A 19,965-nucleotide genomic window follows, 5' to 3' on the forward strand; every position below is an offset into this window, starting at 1 on the left:
TGTGACCTGGGACACAAAGAGAGAGGGGAGTGGTGTTACTAACAGCACGACTGAACGAGCGTGTGCGCACACACACACACAGCTCTACAGAACACAACAGAATTCCTGTCTAATTTGGTAGTACACTACATCTGGCCCAGTATTGTCTCACCTATCTCGTCCTTCTGCATGTCTTTCAGTTTGTCCACAGTGAGTTTCTTCTCCTCCAGACGAGCCAGCACGTTGTGAGGCAGGATGGAGAACTGTCTCAGGGGGTGAGCGAAGCCCCACAGACGCTTGTCTATCACTTTACACAGGTTGAGCAGCCGGTAGGTCATGGCAGGCCAGCGCTTCCTCAGAGCAATCTCAAACAGAGCCCTGACGATACGAGCTGCGTTCTACACAGGACGAATAGACAGACACACAGTTACAATTTGAGTGGCATTCTATAGTAGAAAAATAAGGCCAGACAGATAGTCACAATTGGAATAGTGTATTACAGCAGGTGTTCCTCTGTAGCTCAGCTGGTAGAGCACGGCACTTGTAACGCCAAGGTAGTAGGTTCGATCCCAGGACCACCCATACACAAAAATGTATGCACGCATGACTGTAAGTCGCTTTGGATAAAAGCGTCTGCTAAATGGCATATTATTATTATTATTATAAAAAGACAGACATAGGCTACAGCCAGACTTGGAGCAGTGTTCTACAATGGGTACAGCAGGACAGAGAGAGTCATGCAGAGACTGAAATAATACATCAAGATGTAGGACGATTAATAATGTCTGATCGAGTCAAGGGACTGGTATGATCAGGCTCTGTTCTGAAACATGGGTCAGGCCTGGCTGGTGCACTGATGGATTGCTCATGTCTGTCCTGATGGATGCGTCAGGTGGTTGGTGCTGCTTGCTGATAAACTGGTCAGATCTGACCTGGCTGGGCTCTGATTGATTTGGGCAGGTGTTAATGACATCTGATGGATTGGTAGAGTCTGGCCGTGCTGTGATTGATTGGGTTGGGGTCTGGTTCTGTTTTGATGGATAAGTCGAGGCGAGGCTGCTATCTGTGTTAGATTGGCCAGGTCTGCCTGTGTCCGTGACATGTGGTTCAGTGGGAGGATGGACAGAGACAGGCAGGCAGGCAGACATAGAGACAGACAGGCATATAGACAGGCAGAGACACAGAAAGGCCAGATGTTGGTCTGCTGCTGGTTAAAAGGCCACTAGGGCCACCGAGCTCCTACATCAAACTCTTTGGATAGAAAACCCTACACTAACACCCTTACTAAGCCTACACTCATACTCCAAATAACAACCAACAGCCAAAACACATCAGTCCTCACAGTCCGAGTCACGGCACCAACATAGTTCCAACCAGGGAGATTATTGAGATTGATGTTTTAGCTGTCTTGCTTCTCCAGTTATTCTGTGTCCATGTGTCTTTAAGAGCATTGATGCGGTAAACACAGGTGAACTGTGGTTTCAGGGTCTCTCCGCGCTCACGTACAATAACCTACTCTCTCAGGAGAACTCCTGGTGTCCTGCGGTCAAGTACACCGGGCTGCAGAACTGCTCTATCTATCATCCAGTTGCTAAAGCCATTGAGGAGTGTGTGTGTATGCATGAGAGACAGGGAGTTAGCCTCTGCCAGTGTGTGTGTGTGTGTGTGAGAGAGAGGGAGAGCGAGAGATAGTGAGTCTGCCAGTGTTTGTGAGTGTGTGCACATATATGTATGCAACTTTATCTCTGTGCTTATGTGTATGTGTGAGAGTCTCTGTTGGTGTGTGGTGGCAGTGGGAGTATCATACGGCAACAGGACCTATCAGTCCTCAGTCTGGATTAATCATCAGATCCCCTCTATTCCACTATGACCGCCTGCCTCTTGGACACAGCCATCCAAACCGGCTGCACATCTGAAATCGGGCGAAATAGGAGCAAAGAGGGAATTTGCTGTGAACTATTCCAAATATTCAGCCACATGGAATCAGTTACCACGAGAAACCATGGATAGATGGGTTCAGCAGAGGATGGGAAGAGGGGATGGGAAGAGGGGATGGGACTGCGGGGAGAGAAAAAACTAAAAATGCCAAAAAGATTCCAGGCTATCAGTCACTGTGAAATATGCACCAGTCATATTACTTTCCATCAGATATATCAAACCATTTGATTTTCATAAAGAGCATAATGCCGAGATGCCGGCATGGCAGATTAACTGTGACAGTTCATAAAAGCCTCTTGATCCCTCTAAAACAATGGAGATGCTGGTACAAACAGGAAACACGTTTATTGATGTGTATGATATGATTAGTTAAGACACCATTTATAAACCCCTATCAGTACACCAGTATGATTGAAACATTCTGCTCTAGGACGCGGAGCGCATGTGCTGCTGGCTTAGGGAAGGGGAAGTCTTGGCAGTGGCACCCCCTAGCAGGGGACACAGGGGTACAGCTGAACCCCTCAGAGGGGCTAGGCTATCTCAGTTCAGTTTGGGGGTGAAGCAGAGTATGTACACATGTTGAGGTTTCTTCAGGTATGGTTCAGTTTGTATAAGTGTGTGTGTATGTGAGAAACAGATGGAGAGAGTGCGTGTGTGTAATGTGTGTGTGTGTGTAATGTGTGTGTGTTGTGCTGTGCCTGTAACCTACCTGTGCTACGTAGGACAGGTCTGAGATGAGGGAGAAGCTGTCCACCTCTCCCCGTCCGATGTAGGTCTGCAGTAGGATGTTGATCTTGCCGTATCCGTTCTCCACTCCGCCTGCAGCAGGCAGCTCACAGTAGTTACACAGCATCTGCTCTAGCTCCTCCATCTCCTCATCACGCACCTGGAAACACACACACGGACACACACACACACACACACAGACAGGAGTCTTTCCACATGGGTACTCAAACTATATCAAGACCTAGCTATACTGTTGAGCAGGTGTCCTGCATCATTCTATAATTAAGCAATAAGGCACGAGGAGGTGTGGTATATGGCCAATATACCACGGCTAAGGGCTGTTCTTATGCAAGACGCAACGCGGAGTGCCTGGATACAGCCCTTAGCCGTGGTATATTTGCGATACCACCCAGTTTATAATGTGTGATGAGTGACCTCTCAGCGTGACCTGTGACCTCTCACCTTGACCTGTTCAAACTCCTCAGCCTTGGAGACGATGCTGAGGATGTCAGCCTCTGTCTTCTGGGAGTTGAACAGCTCGTTGAACGTCTGCATGGAGGAGGTGGACAAACACAAACATCAAATTGACATAAGGAACAGCTGTTATCTAGTTGTATATTGCATGTTACTGTACCACCATTCGTTTTTTTTTAATAATACCATGCCATATTGCACCTACACAGAAGGGTATTTATACCCGGTTACAATAATATAATACTACATTGGAGTACACCAAACATTAGAAACACCTTCCTAATATTGAGTTGCACCCCCTTTTTCCTTCAGAACAGCCTCAATTCGTTGGGGCATGGACTCATGAAAAGCGTTCCACAGGGATGCTGGCCCATGTTGACTACAATGCTTCCCACAGTTGTGTCAAGTTGGCTGGATGTCCTTTGGGTGGTGGACCATTCTTGATACACACGGGAAACTGTTGAGCGTGGAAAAACCCAGCAGCGTTGCAGTTCTTGACACAAACCGGTACGCCTGGCATCTACTACCATACTCCGTTCAAAGGCACTTCAATATTTTTTCTTGCCCATTCTCCCTCTGAATGGCACACATACACAATCCATGTCTCAATTGTCTCAAGGCTTAAAAATCCTTCTTTAACCTGTCTCCTAACCTTCATCTACACTGATTGAAGTGGATTTAACAAGTGACATCAATAAGGGATCATAACTTTCACCTGGATTCACCTGGTCAGTCTATATCATGGAAAGAGCAGGTGTTCTTAATGTTTTGTATACTCAGTGTACAATACAACATAGTACATATAATATCATGTTATGGAACTCTGGTGTACCTCCATGGTGTTGTATTTGATGTAGAAGTGACTGGCGGTTCTGCCCAGGTCAGTGGAGGCGAAGTATCCTGTCCTCTCCTCAAAGCGGATCATCCTGGCCTTGTCCAGCTTCCTGGCTGCCATCACCACCAGCTCCTTACGGTACAGCTCCAGACCTGGGTCCATCTAACACAGAGACAGAACAGTAAGAGGAGAGAGTGTACAGTAGAGTATGTACACGTGTGTGTGTATGCGTGTGCGTACACGTGTGTGTGTGTGTGTGTGCGTGCATGCGTGTGTACCTGGTAGGCCTTGTGGTTGATCCCGTAGGCCAGCGGGTTGGCTCTCATGCGGATGTACAGGTAGGTGTAACTCAGCCACCTCACCGCCTCCTCCACGTTAGTCACAGTCCCTAGTGACACCTGCAGAGAGAGGGAGAAAGAGAGAGATCAATAACATCACATTCACCTTCAGTCATTTCAGCCCCCTAGCAGCACCTGGTGGAGATTCCATACTCAGCATTGATTCCTTCTCAATGAGTCCTCATTGAATTATTGTGGGTTCCATCTAGTGGTGACTTACTGTACTGTGTTTATTTAGTGAAAATGGTATATGGTTGGAGATGAGAAAAGAACGTGATTGAAGGGGACCAGACTGGCATCTGATGTCAAACTGGGAACGCTGTTCTGACTTTGTGGCTGTGTTATCTAGTGGAGATCGCTCTGTCATTTCCTAGTTGCTAAAATTCTACAATGTTTGCTCAATTTCAGTTTATGTGAGAAAACAAGCACTGAGTAGTGTAGGGAATCATTGTACCATCTAGATCGCTGTGAAATATATTTTCAATAAAACATTTGTTTTGGTCCACCAGCTTCAAACAGCTATAAAAACAAAAACAAATGTTATTGAATAGAAATGTCACAGTGATTTAGATGGTACAATGATTCCCTACACTACTCAGTGCTTGTTTTCTCACATACACTGAAATTGATCGAACAGTGTAGAATTTTAGCAACCAGGAAATGACAGAGTGATCTCCACTAGATAAAACATCCACAAAGTCAGAACAGCTTCCTCATTTTGACAACAGATGTCGCTTTGGCAGGAGAAATCAATAGGCGAATATCACAGCCAATCACAACACTGGCAGGTAAGTAATACTGTGAGACACAATCATTCCACTATTAGCGGCAGATAATGTGTAACACCCTTAAAATTATTTTTTACATATTGGACCATGCATATAGCCTATGCATGGTCCATATTATCAGGTATGCTATTAGCAATAAGCATTATAACCTGTAGCCCAACTGATGCAGCATAGTGGCTATAAATAAATAGGGTAAATGCCTATCTGCATTGGGCTGATCATTTATAATGATTAATTTTATGTCCACAGAAAATTGCATAAACACAGTGAATATAATGTAGGCCTACCTGTTAGGGTAACTTGGGGTAAAACACCAATCGTGGTAACACACCCCTGCCTGTACTTCTCACAGAAACCCCTTTCCCTGGTTGACACTACTCTTGCTCAACTAAAAGTCCCATCTGTCTCATGACCATTTTAAAAATCACAACAACAAAAAAATGATTTTGAGGAAGGGTGGCGTTTTACCCCAAGTTACCCTATAATTGCCCTGTGTTACATTTAGCCCACCCTCCCCTATGCACTCACAGTATAATTACTGCTGAGCTTAACCACGCCAATGTTAAAAAACTCTGGGTTTAAAATGGTGCAGTTTGCGCATATTTAGGAGTTGAGAAATAAAGTAGGAATGGAAAGCTGGGATCCGCCTATTTTTAACAAAGGCCATTACAACTGCTGTTTTTCCCGCGATTGTATTAAGTATTGTTGTGCATTGACTGCTTGTCAGAATGCATGTTTCCCTCCCTATGGCACTCGCAGCTGGAATGTGCCTTGAGAGGAATATTTACCTTGTATAGAACACACAACAACAAGGCGACCAGGTAAATAGACAAACTATTTCACTATGAGTTTGTCTGTTTTTTTTCAAATTCATTACTCGCTTTGTTTGCAGTGGAAAAGTACATTTGGACTTTTCTAGCATCTTCAAAGTGCACCTCGGCAGAAATATTTGTTGATGTTTCTTTTTTCTTTGTGTAGCGGCAATGATTTTGCCGTGGTACAGCGCCACAGCTAAATGACTGAAGTGGAAACACTGGTATGATTGTTAAAGGAGAGGTCTTGAAGATGTGTGACTGGTGGATAAGACCTTTACCAGCTATATTATTGACAGTGGCGTGTGTCCCTACCTCAGCGTTGAGGTTGTCAGCCATGGTCTCTAGGAACTGGCTCTCTATGGGGTTCTGCTGGGTGAGCAGGGTGAGATAGTGGCTCAGCTTGTCATGTGCCGTGATGATGGTGCCCTCGCCGTACTTGTCGAACTGGGGCCGCCCGGCACGCCCGAAGATCTGCATCACGTCCAGGATGCCCAGGTCCACCAGGGTACCACGCTTAGCATCGTAGATTTGGGTGCCCTGTTGATGTTACCACGGGAACAAGAGTGGCCGGATATCAGTGGCTTTGGCGAGATAATACAGTCCCTATGGGCAAACATTTACATTTACATTTTAGTCATTTAGCAGACGCTCTTATCCAGAGCGACTTACAGGAGCAATTAGGGTTAAGTGCCTTGCTCAAGGGCACATCAACAGATTTTTCACCTAGTCGGCTCGGGGATTAGAACCAGCGACCTTTCGGTTACTGGCACTACGCTCTTAACCACTAAGCTACCTGCCGCCCATGTCTGCATGTTTTAATACAGACACCTACACAGATTTACAGTCTTCTAAGAGTGAAGGGCATATGATACAGACTTACAAGTTCATACCTCAATCCGACGGAAAAACTCCCTCTCACACACAAACTACCACAAGCGCACGCACGCACCCAATGCAAGTAAGCATTTCGTTGAACAGTGTATACCATGTGTATCCTGTACGACTAACAAAACTTGAAACGCGCGCACAAACCAACCTTGATGATGACAGCGTGTGCAGGCAGGTTGACTCCCCAGGCCAGTGTGGCGGTACAGCACAGAACCTTGAGGTAACCCCTGGAGAACATGCTCTCCATCAGGCTACGGTCAGCACGCAGCATCCCAGCGTGGTGGATCCCAAAACCATCTGGGAACATCTCCTTCATCTGCTTGTTCCTGGAACGTTGGATCTGAGGGAGAGAAGGAGAGAGAGAACACAATCAGGAGAGAAGGAAAGCGAGAACCAATCAGCACAGCCTGGGTATGTGGAAGAGAGGGAGAAGGATGGAGAGAGTATTGCTTTAATAAGTACTTTGTCATGCCAATAAAGCATTTCTTACTACCCCAAGGATCAGAGGTCAAAGATACATTTTGAGTCAGCCACAGTGGGCACAACATGCCAACTGCTTTATGGCTGTGTCCTTACACAGACCTAACTCCCCACTGCAGCTGCTAGGGGGCACCATGAAGGTGTCCAGACTGTTACCCAATAGTTATTATCACACATCTGTAGTGTAGTTCAGACTGAGATCTATAAAACAGCTGCTGTATTGATCCTGCTGGGCCAGTATCAGTCAGTGTCCTTTAGTAGCTGATAAAACACTGCAACACTCTAAGTTGAGGTTTTATTTACGTTTTCATAGCCACTTCTCTGTTAGTTTAAGGACCAGTAATTGAACAGAAGGTAACTACATTCCCCCCCCCCCCCTTGTTTCAAGTACACACATACGGAGCACGTACATACTAAGGCACGTGCGCTGATTGAGGTGTGTGTGTGTGTGTGTGTGTTGACAGGCAGAGAGGTGAGGTGAGGTGGTGACCTGGCCAGGCAGTAATAATGGCCTGCTCAGACAGCTTTATCTCTCTCTGGACGACTAAATGGAGGTCAGAGAGAGAGCACAGAGGAAAAAGCCCATTACAGCTAGCATCGGTCTGCCTGCGTGTGCTTTTTGTGTGTGTGTGTTGTGCGTAAGCGTGTGTGTGTGAGAGAGAAAGTGTTTCACTGTGTGTACAGTACATGCGCCAAATTGCACATTGGCTCACACTCTGAGCCTTTAAATACCAATTGTGTTTCCTGAACACCTGATTTACTTAACAAAAGGCACATCTCAATAGGAGGTCCAGGTACAGTACCAGTCAATAGTTTGGACACACCTACTCATTCAAGGGTTTTTCTTTATTTGTACTATTTTCTACATTGTAGAATAATAGTGAAGACATCAAAACTATGGAATAAAACATATGGAATCATGTAGTAACCAAAAAAGTGTTAAACAAATCAAAATATATTTTATATTTGAGATTCTTCAAATAGCACCCTTTGCCTTGATGACCGCTTTGCACACTCTTGGCATTCTCTCAACCAGCTTCACCTGGAATGCTTTCCCAACAGTCTTGAAGGAGTTCCCACATATGCTGAGCACTTGTTGGCTGCTTTTCCCTCACTCTGCCGTCCGACTCATCCCAAACCATCTCAATTGGGTTGAGGTCGGGGGATTGTGGAGGTCAGGTTATCTGATGCAACACTCCATCACTCTCCTTCTTGGTCAAATAGCCCTTACACAGCCTGGAGGTGTGTTGGGTCATTGTCCTGTTGAAAAACAAATGATAGTCCCACTAAGCCCAAACCAGATGGGATGGCGTATCGCTGCACAATGCTGTGGTAGCCATGCTGGTTAAGTGTGCCTTGAATTCTAAATAAATCACAGACAGTGTCACCAGCAAAGCACCCCCACACCATAACACGTCCTCCTCCATGCTTTACGGTGGGTACTACACATGCGGAGATCATCCGTTCACCCACACCGCGTCTCACAAAGACACAGCGGTTGGAACCAAATATCTCCAATTTGGACTCCAGACCAAAGGACACATTTCCACCGGTCTAATGTCCATTGCTCGTGTTTCTTGGCCCAAGCAGGTCTCTTCTTCTTATTGGTGTCCTTTAGTAGTGTTTTTTTGCAGCAATTCGACCATGAAGGCCTGATTGAACTCTGTGAAGCATTTATTTGGGCTGCAATTTCTGAGGCTGGTAACTCTAATGAACTTATCCTCTGCAGCAGAGGTAACTCTGGGTCCTCCATTCCTGTGGCTGTCCTCATGAGAACCAGTTTCATCATAGCGCTTGATGGTTTTTGCAACTGCACTTGAAGAAACTTTCAAAGTTCTTGAAATGTTCCGTATTGACTGACCTTCATGTCTTAAAGTAATGATGGACTGTAGTTTCTCTTTGCTTATTTGAGCTGTTCTTGCCATAAGATGGACTTGGTCTTTTACCAAATAGGGCTATTTTCTGTATACCTAACAAAATAGTAAAAATAAAGAAAAACCCTTGAATGAGTAAGTGTATCCAAACTTTTGACTGGTAGTGTAAGTCATGACATAGCACAAGTGTGTGGGGGGGGGGGGGGGACTCCCTCTTTTGTTCTCTATTGCTTCTCTATTGCTCCTCAATCAAAGGGTGAGGCTGATGACATCACAGATTCAAACCAACTCTTTGAATGCCATACTCCTTGGACTTTGCAGTTGTGTCTAAAACACACACATTTGGTTAAACAAATGTTTTACCCTTTAGTGTGTGTACTTTACTGTATTTACACTTAGGATAACGCTTTTCAACAGTAAAAGTTCAAAAACTTTAACAAGTGGCTCTTCACAAACAAGGCTTTTCTTCACAAACTATTCTTCACAGACGATGAATACACTGCTTTATCTGAATGAGTTCTCCATTCATGTTCCTCCTTAACCACCTTACCTACTATACCCTCACAACAGAGTGGTATGTGTCTAAGAAAGTATCCCTGTGGAGAATATGTCTTTCTATATACATTATCACGTATGCTAATGTACACTGCTCAAAAAAATAAAAGGAACTGATGCCAGTCCATAGCATCAATGCCTTCCTCTTGCAGGAACTGCTGACACACTCCAGCCACATGAGGTCTAGCATTGTCTTGCATTAGGAGGAACCCAGGGCCAACCGCACCAGCATATGGTCTCACAAGGGGTCTGAGGATCTCATCTCGGTACCTAATGGCAGTCAGGCTACCTCTGGCGAGCACATGGAGGGCTATGCGGCCCCCCAAAGAAATGCCACCCCACACCATGACTGACCCACCGCCAAACTGGTCATGCTGGAGGATGTTGCAGGCAGCAGAACGTTCTCCACGGCGTCTCCAGACTCTGTCACGTCTGTCACATGTGCTCAGTGTGAACCTGCTTTCATCTGTGAAGAGCACAGGGCGCCAGTGGCGAATTTGCCAATCTTGGTGTTCTCTGGCAAATGCCAAACGTCCTGCACGGTGTTGGGCTGTAAGCACAAATGTGAAATTTATTGTCAATCAGTGTTGCTTCCTAAGTGGACAGTTTGATTGAAACAGCCGGCCTCTTGGGCTTTTCATGCAGGACAGTGTCTAGGGTTTACCGAGAATGGTGCGACAAACAAAAAACATCCAGTCAGCAGCAGTCCTGTGGGCGAAAACAGCTAGTTGACGAGAGGTCGAAGGAGGATGGCACGAATCATGCAAGTTAACAGGCGGGCCACAAACTGGCAAATAATGGCGCAGTACAACAGTGGTGTGCAGAACGGCATCTCGGAACGCACAACTCGTCGGTCCTTGTCACGGATGGGCTATTGCAGCAGACGACAACACTGGGTTCCACTCCTATCAGCTAAAAACAAGATGAAGCGGTTCCAGTGGACACGCGATCACCAACACTAGACAATTGAGGAGTGGAAAAACATTGCCTTGTCCGACAAATCCCAGTTCCTGCTGCGTCATGCTGATGGCAGCGTCAGGATTTGGTGTAAGCAGCATGAGTCCATGTTCCCATCCTGCCTGGTGTCAACGGTACATGCTGGTGGCGGTGGTGTAATGGTGTGGGGAATGTTTTTCTGGCACAAGTTAGGTCCCTTGATACCAATTAGGCAAGATTTCCATGCCCCGAAGAATTCAGGCAGTTCTGGAGGCAACAGGCCCAACCCGGTCCTAGATGGGTGTACCTAAGTGTATGTGTGTGTGAGTTTGCGAGATAAAGAGAGAGACAGAGAGAAGAGAGAGAGCTCCAGAACTAAGCATCCAGGAGCGGCCAAACCTGAGGTGTCAGAGCACCGGCAGGTAGCCTGGCGGGTAGGAGCGTTGGGCCAGTAACCGAAAGGCTGCTGGATTGAATCCAAGAAAGGTTGCTGGATCTAATCTGTCGTTCTGCCCCTGAGCAAGGCAGTTAACCCACTGTTCCCCAGGCGCTGTGGATGTCGATTAAGGCAGCCCCCCGCAACTCTCAGAGGGGTTGGGATAAATGCGGAAGACACATTTCAGTTGAATGCATTCAGTTGTACAACTGACTAGGTATCCCCCTTTCACTACATACGACACACACTCCACCACCAAGGCTCCAACTAGACACATACCGTTAACCACAACCATTGACGTGAATGAACCAGACGGTGTCAATATGACACAGAGCAATATGACACCGGTTGTATATTATGTTAGGGCTTGGTAAAACTGACATCAAACTCTACACAAAATAAAAGTAGCTAAAAGTCAACTGCCTGTGCAAGTGATATAAAAGCAACATCAACAATTAGGATGCAATGTCCCTCTACAAACATACAGCACATAGCCCTGACTGACTGTCCTGTGAATCTCACCACTGACTCTACTCTATACTGATGCACTGTAGGCACTAGGCAGTACTACCATCGCTCCATTCTCTGTAATACTGCCATCTCTTCTGTTATTCAGAGCTTCATAGCTAGCTCCCTCCACCACCGCCAACAGTGATACCCACGAGCACAGCACGCAATGAAGTGTTCATTTACTTAGCTAGATTGTAACAGACAGGATGGTTAATTGTTGATTTCATTTGGCCAGCCCTTGATAGTCATATCGCTTGGCCCCTTACTTCGACAGGCTTTTAAAAGTGGATGAGCTGAAAGAATGGGCAGAGGAGCTGCCACTTACTCACACTCTCCTTCACTTTACCCCTCTCCCTCTTTTTTCCTATCGCTCTTGCTCCATCTCTCCCTTTGTGTGTCTGATCAAAACATTTCTGCTGGGTACAGTATATCCAGTACAGTATAAACAGTATGTACAGTACATTCAGAAAGTATTCAGACCCCTTGACTTTTTCCACATTTTGTTACGTTACAGCCTTATTCTAAAATTTATTAAATTGTTTTTTTCCATCATCAATCTACATACAATACGCCATAATGACAAAGCAAAAACTGGTTTTTAGACATTTCTGCAAATGTATATTAAAAAAAAACCCTGATATATCACATTTACATAAGTATTCAGACCCTTTACTCAGTACTTTGTTGAAACACCTTTGGCAGCGATTACAGCCTTGAGTCTTCTTGGGTATGACGCTACAAGCTTGGCACACCTGTGTTTAGGGAGTTTCTCCCATTCTTCTCTGCAGATCCTCTCAAGCTCTATCAGGTTGGATGGGAGCGTTGCTTTTTTAAGGTCTCTCCAGAGATGTTCGATCGGGTTCAAGTCTGGGCTCTGGCTGGGCCACTCAAGGACATTCAGAGACTTGTTACGAAGCCACTCCTACGTTGTCTTGGCTGTGTGCTTAGGGTCGTTGTACTGTTGGAAGGTGAACCTTTGCCCCAGTATGAGGTCCTGAGCGCTCTGGAGCAGGTTTTCATCAAGGCTCTCTCTGTACTTTGCTCCGTTCATCTTTCCCTTGATCCTGACTAGTCTCCCAGTCCCTGCCGCTGAAAAACATCCCCACAGCATGATGCTGCCATCACCATCCTTCATCGTAGGGATGGTGCCAGGTTCCCTCCAGACGTGACGCTTGGCATTCAGGCCAAAGAGTTCAATCTTGGTTTCATCAGACCATCATGGTCTGAGAGTCTTTTAGGTGCCTTTTGGCAAACTCCAAGTGGGCTGTCATGTTCATTTTACTGAAGAGTGGCTTCCATCTGGGCACCCTACCATAAAGGCCTGATTGGTGGAGTGCAGCAGAGATGGTTGTCCTTCTGAAAGGTTCTCCCATCTCCACAGAGGAACTCTGGAGATCTGTCAGAGTGACCATTGGTTTTTTGGTCACCTCCCTGACCAAGGCTCTTCTCCCCCGATTGCTCAGTTTGGCCAGCTCTAGGAAGAGTCTTGGGTGTTCCAAACTTCTGCCTTTTAAGAATGATGGAGGCCACTGTGGTCTTGGGGACCTTCAATGCTGCAGAAATATGTTGGTACCCTGCCCCAGATCTGTGCCTCGACACAATACTGTCTTGAAGCTCTACGGACAATTCCTTCGACCTCATGGCTTGGTTTTTGCTCTGACATGCACTGTCAACCGTGGGACCTAATATAGGCAGGTGTGTGCCTTTCCAAATCATGTCCAATCAATTGAATTGACCACAGGTGGACTCCAATCAAGTTGTATAAACATCTCAAGGATGATCAATGGAAACAGGATGCACCTGAGCACAATTTCGAGTTTCATAGCAAAGGGTCTGAATACTTATGTAAATAAGGGCTTCCTGTTTTTTTATTTGTAAAATATTTGCACAAATTTCTAAAAACCTGTTTTCGCTTTGTCATTATGGGGTATTGTGTGTAGATTTATGTTTAAATTTAAATTTGTTTAATCAATTTTAGAATAAGGCTGTAACGTAACAAAATGTGGAAACGGGAAGGGGTCTGAATCCTTTCCGAATGCACTGTAGGTCTATGTATGGGGGTGAAGGGGTGTGTGTGTGTGTGCACGTGGCATGTGTGTACAGTGTGTTATGTGCTTCCATGCATGTGTGTGTAATGTGTGCTTCCTTGTGTGTGTGTGTGTGTGTGTGTGTGTGTGTGTGTGTGTGTGTGTGTGTGTGTGTGTGTGTGTGTGTGTGTGTGTGTGTGTGTGTGTGTGTGTGTGAGGAGATGAAAGCATGGCAGCCGTGATAGCAGTTCTTTGTTTTCTCAGAGGGACATGGTGGGTGGCACATCGGAACCACTCACACTCAACTCAGCCTTTTACAACCTGATGATGTAGCAATTAAACAGGAAGATGAGAGAGTGGGTTGGTATGCATGACCACGGTTACATGTCAGACCGGTCCCTCAGGCTACCAGACTGCAAATTAGCTATTACACTAAAATTAGTATTTTCCTTTGCAGTACTTTTCTTGCACCCATCTGTCTGTTTATGTACAGCACTGTATTATACATCTAGTCTGAGTCAGTGTGTTACCTGTATCCGACTGTGTGTGTGTGTGTTCTCTGTTGGAGTGTGTTTCTGTCTCATTGCAGTTTATCACTCTTTGGTCTGCGCTATCAGCTTGGGCGTACAGTAATGACAGATCGTCACGGCAACTCAGACACATTCAAAAGATCGTCGGTGGTGTAAAAATATCCCCAAACGAAGGCAAATATAGACATTAATGAGCACGTTGAGGTCCTGTGTATCGGCAGGCGGGCGGCGTGGAGTCCCAGGTGGCCTAACGTCTCCGCCGCGTCTGAACGCCTACAGAGCAAAATGCTTCCCTCAGACAGACAGCCTGTCAACGCAACAGGACATGAAACCCCATCAAAGACACAATACTGTACAGTAGAGGAGATGAAAGATACACTTCACTACCACCACTACACACACACACACACCCCTAGAGTCCAGAGAGAGAGAGTGAGAGATAAAAAAACAAGATGGATGGGAGAGGGGGAGAGGAAGATAGAGGGGTGGATGGGAGAGAAGAGGAGAGAGACAGTCGTCATCCTTTTATCCACATCAATGGGCATCCATCCAGTGCAAGGCCTCTTTCCTCTCTGCAGTCCACACTAGATCATCAGTACCTCTCCACTAAATGAGACTGGCCTTCAATAAAAGTCAACATCTCAAACTAAAACAAGCAATAAACCACCCAGTCTACATCTATACTGACTCAAACTGGCTCTCAGCACCATACATTAGACATACACCATACATACTGCTGTACAAGCCACAGACACTACTTCACTGACTAGAACAGATCTCTCTAAAGCCAGGATGGTCATGTCCATGGCTCTAAAATGGCTCAATCTGAGTTCCCTGGGTTCAAAAGTAATACACTATATAGGGAATAGGATGGGACTCAGCCAGCCCAAAAGAGGTGCGGAGGAGAGTTGTCCTGTCCTGCTGTACCCTAACATGGCCACTAGGTGGCTCTTCACCTCCACGGCTGAGCTGAGCCACTGTATTGTTCTCTGGTGCTGGGTTGCTGAGACAGGCCTGCACCTTTCATCTCACAGAGAGGACCCATCAAACTGGAGAGGACAAGCTAGCGGGCTCCTCAGTGTGGGTGGAGTTCTCACACAGGCATACTCACCATGCACTCGTACCCTGACACCATACACACACACACACACACATTAATTATTTATGCATAGTCACTTTAACTCTACCCACATGTACATATTACTTCAACTACCTCAACTAGCCGGTGCCCCCGCACATTGACTCTGCACTGGTACCCCCCTGTATATATAGCCTCCCTACTGTTATTTTATTTTACTTCTGCTCTTTTTTTTCTCAACACTTTTTTGTTGTTGTTTTATTTTACTTTTTTATTAAAAATAAATGCACTGTTGGTTAAGGGCTGTAAGTAAGCATTTCACTGTAATGTCTGCACCTGTTGTATTCGGCGCATGTGGCCAATACAATTTGATTTGATTTGATTTGATTACAAGTACATACATGCTAAGGGCACACACATGCGAGACAACCCTTTTCAAAAGTAGTTAGGACAGGCCTACACATGGTCTGACCGTTCAAATATTCCACTTAATAAGAAACTTTTACTCTTTCACTCTGATAGACATGATTTGCATAGACATGATGAGCTAGCTCAATAACTAACCATTATTCCAGCAGCACTCTTTATTCAAGTGGGTGCATTAAGATATCTAAGCTAGATTGACAGCCTCTTCAACCCCCGAGTCAATTAATGAACATTATGAGAGAGAAAATATAGTGGAATCCCTTTAGCCTTTTAAAGGTGGGATAAATAATGCCAAATGATATCACTGACCTTAGAGGTGCTGTATATTCTATACATACGCATAGGGGAGATTAAAAACACCTATAAATATTAATGTGGGCCAATTTCCCAGCACAAATAAGTCATGCATTATCTCTGTGTGGGCTTAGAGTGGGATCAGCCCGTGCCTCCTCCCTCCCCCGCTAATACAAGACAGACTGACGGACGGACGGAGAGACCGACATAAGGACAGACAGCAGGACTAACTGGACAATGGAGGAGAGAGATCAACCAGCACTCCTACTCTGGAGGTCCTTCTCCAACACTTTATTTGATGCTATGCTTATTAGCATCTACTTTACTAACAATTAGTAGACTATAGCGCTTGTTCACATAGCATTAGCACATCTATATGCCATCCATTTATTATGCATCGTTTTAATCATATATAAACCATCGAACAACAAGCTTTAAACATGGGTTTACTCCATTTAATGGTTAACATCAGAAATCTAAAGAATGTAACAATAGTTCTAGTTTACTGTATCACTTTCTAAAGTGTTACTGTTCCATCTGTACTCAGGGTCCAATTCACACCTCAAAAGGAGCACACAGTCCTCTTTAAAGTTGATTAGCTTTAGTCTCCTTACATGTATTATAAACACAGAATGATGTGTATTATTGTACTACACACAATTAAAATATGTATATTCACAGGCATACACACTTTATCTTGAACTAATTCACCCAGTCTAACCAGGCCACGAGGCACCATTTTCAGCCCACGACATAATCTCTCGTCTGTATTTGCGGATTTCCAAAGCGTGAAAAGTGATATGATTTGTTGATTTATACATTTCCCCATATAAATAGGAGGGAAGATTAGAGGCACATCAATCTTGGGCAGGCCCCAAGGAATAAAGGAAAGGTTAGTACATTTATCACTCTGCCTCATGTTGCTCTACTGCTCCGCTCTCTCTGCTGGGAGAGATTTAAATATGGAGAGACATACAGTCTGACTAACCGTCGTCCTCTGAGGACTGCTGCAGATACACCGCTGTGTACTCTCCGTGCACACACACCATTAACTAAGAGTGTGTGTGCGGACAACACATGCACGCACGGCACACACACACAAAGACACACACAGGTGAGAATGTAGTCCATGCCGTAGCCTCAGTGGTCCAGTAGCTGTGTGAGGTAGAGAGGAGCAGAGTGGCTTCCATAAATCACTGAGGGAGCAGCAGGCCAACACTGACACTGTTCTGTGTGTGTGTGTGTGTGTGTGTGTGTGTGTGCACGCACGTGGCTGTCTATTGATCCCTGTCCTCTTGATTGACTGTAGCCATGGGCTCAGGATGAATAGAATCAATCATGACCAGCAGGTTCTGATCAGACGCTCCTCTACTCCTCTGCTGCATGGACACTAAATAATGAGTCTGGTTGGGTCCAACTGGACTAGAGCATGGGCCAAACTACACACATAGAGATCCTATTAAATCACTATAGCATGCTAATTCCTAATTATATGGCTACACACACCACTGACTGTCTGTCTGTCTACATCTATATGTGTGTAGGTCTGTCTGCCTGCCGGTCTGTCTTCATCTTCAACCACAACTCTACTCCATGGAGCTTAAATATCAGTACTGTCCTCCTCAAGCACATACAACACCTACGCTGTTCTCATTCATAGTATACGTAGAAGGCAGTCAAACACTAACTGTAAGTCGCTCTGGATAAGAACGTCTGCTAAATGACTAAAATGTAAAAAAAATAAAACACTTAGATACCACACGCCGTGTGACAGAGTGCCTGAGCTCCACTTCACTCTGTTCCCTGGCCTGTTAATTGGCCTGTATCGGAGTGCTGGAAAGTTTGTTCATGTTTCTACGGGGGCAGAGCGGGCCTTCTCTGACTCTCACAAACATCCTTCCTCTTTGTTTACAGCTCCCCCCGAGGAACCCCCTCTAAAGAGGTGCCTGACCTCAATTTCTCTCACTTTCCTCTCCTTTAAATCTCATGAATAAATGCTCATAAATAACAGTGTTTGTCTGTAGCCAGAGCCAGAGGAGAGCCAGCCCAGGAGCGCACGACCACTTTACAGTACACACAGAAACTTTAGTACACACTCCAGTAGACTGGAGTCTACAGTTACAGTAACTTTAGTCCACTCAAACACTGTATCATGATAGATAGGGGTAGAAGTAATAGTCTCCAGCTTAGCTACTGTATTGGTGCACTGAATTGAGTCAACACTGTCTGTAGAATAATACTGTTTTGTGTGTATCCAGGTATAGTAACGTAGATTCACCTTTATCTGACGTGAACTCATGTAAGCTTCTTAACCCTGGCACACTCTGTACCTGTACTCCATGTAAAGACTCAGATGGTCCTGACAGTCCCTGTATCCAACAATAGCTCTGGTCTACTCCTAACCAGTAGTTACTCCTAACACAGGTGTGCTCCTCACCTGAAACAGAAATAAACCAATGTATGTTCCTTACCGATTTCTCACACTGGCCGTAGTCAGGTCCATGGTCTGGCTGGAAGAAGGAAGACTCTCCACGGTTCTTGGCCATCTCGATCAGCCCCATGGCTGTCCTCACCGTGGCGTTACGAGCATGGACAAACACCATCACCTGGGTCACACAGAGAAAAGAGACACGGGTCAGTCTGGGTCAAAGGGCAAAACACAGAGAGGATGGAGAGAGGTCAGTCTTAAGCATGGACAAACACTATCACCTGGAATGGAGACGCAGAGAACACAGACACAGGTCAGTCTGGGGTCATAGGTCAGAGGTCAAAACACAGAGAGAGGTAGAGGTCAGCCCATACAGTTCGCTACAACATTCCTCTTTCATCTAATAGCACAGTGCTGTTCCTTGCCACACTAAAGCTTCATTGTGACTGCAGATACTTCTCCTCTCCTGCTGTACTGTATGAGAACAGTAGAAGGTCATGGTGCCATTTTAATCTTTGTTAAAGGACAGAGAAGGGCTGTAATTTTCCCATTACACTCAGCCTGCCCTTGTAAAACAGTCAATACCCCAGACAAAACAATCAATAACAGAAATACAAGACAGTTATGAGAAGGACCTCTCTCGCTCTCTCCTCTCGCCCTCCCTCCCTCCCCTCGCCCGCTCCCTCCCATCTCCCGCTCCCTCCCATCTCCCTCGCCCGCTCCCTCCCCTTGCCCAATCACCTCCCTCCCATCGCCCGCTCGCTCCCCCCCCCCTTCGCCCTCTCCCTCCCCCCTCCCTCCTCGTCTTTTAAGGACACTATAAAGGGAGGGGGGGAGAGAGAGAGAGAGAGAGAGAGAGAGAGAGAGAGAGAGAGAGAGAGAGAGAGAGAGAGAGAGAGAGAGAGAGAGAGAGAGAGAGAGAGAGAGAGAGAGAGAGAGAGAGAGAGAGAGAGAGAGAGAGAGAGAGAGAGAGAGAGAGAGAGAGAGAGAGAGAGAGAGAGGAGGGGAGGGGAGGGGAGGGGAGGGGAGATATGAAAGGGAGAGATGTTAATATCCATGTGTGAGTGTGTGTGTTTGTCTATGTGTACGTGTGTGAGTACAGGCCTGAAGGGTGTTTCCTCTGTCTTTGTTCCAGTCACAGAGGGAGCAGCAGAACAGATAATGTGCCACCATTGATTCCTGTTCTGCTGCAGAGCTCAGAAGTGTCATCCCCTCCTCTGGCACTGTTCTCTGTCTAACCCCCCACTGCTGGGCTGGCACAGTTACACCCCTACTACGCACATGCCACACACTACACACACACACAGGGCTGTGCCTATTATGGAATTTTGGGTAACAATTAATTGCCATGCAAATGGTCACATTGTCATTTTTGTTGAAAAATGTTTCGCACATGTAATGTATCATAATGTTTCTCAGAAAATGTCACTGCAACCAGCGATCAGCTTACCCACCAATGATTTTTACCACTACGTCACTACCACACATTCACGGATATGCACTGGACACACACACACACAGAGATAAATAGATTTTCCTCCCTCTGTCTAATTTCACATTTCATGCATAGGATCAATGTCAACCCATTGGTGCAGTGGTGTAGGGCTGAG

At 45.8% G+C, this 19,965-nt stretch overlaps 1 protein-coding gene across 1 annotated transcript in view; it reads right to left on the reverse strand.

The window, feature by feature from the left end:
- Positions 1-151: 151 nt before the first annotated feature.
- LOC311116043 (activating signal cointegrator 1 complex subunit 3-like) overlaps positions 152-19,965 on the reverse strand; it is a gene marked incomplete at its 3' end in the record, with an annotated part of 112,076 nt that continues 92,262 nt past the window's right edge. The window contains exons 15-22 of the mRNA XM_084191177.1: positions 18,399-18,533; positions 6,930-7,121; positions 6,206-6,430; positions 4,231-4,350; positions 3,950-4,114; positions 3,106-3,192; positions 2,627-2,803; positions 152-377 (exon numbers count right to left, since the gene is read on the reverse strand). Coding sequence (XP_084047303.1) covers positions 152-377; positions 2,627-2,803; positions 3,106-3,192; positions 3,950-4,114; positions 4,231-4,350; positions 6,206-6,430; positions 6,930-7,121; positions 18,399-18,533 — 1,327 coding nt within the window. The remainder of the gene's footprint in view (positions 378-2,626; positions 2,804-3,105; positions 3,193-3,949; positions 4,115-4,230; positions 4,351-6,205; positions 6,431-6,929; positions 7,122-18,398; positions 18,534-19,965) is intronic.

The sequence above is a fragment of the Coregonus lavaretus genome, assembly GCF_964263955.1.
Source record: "Coregonus lavaretus genome assembly, contig: HAP1_SCAFFOLD_989, whole genome shotgun sequence".
Lineage (NCBI taxonomy): Eukaryota > Metazoa > Chordata > Actinopteri > Salmoniformes > Salmonidae > Coregonus > Coregonus lavaretus.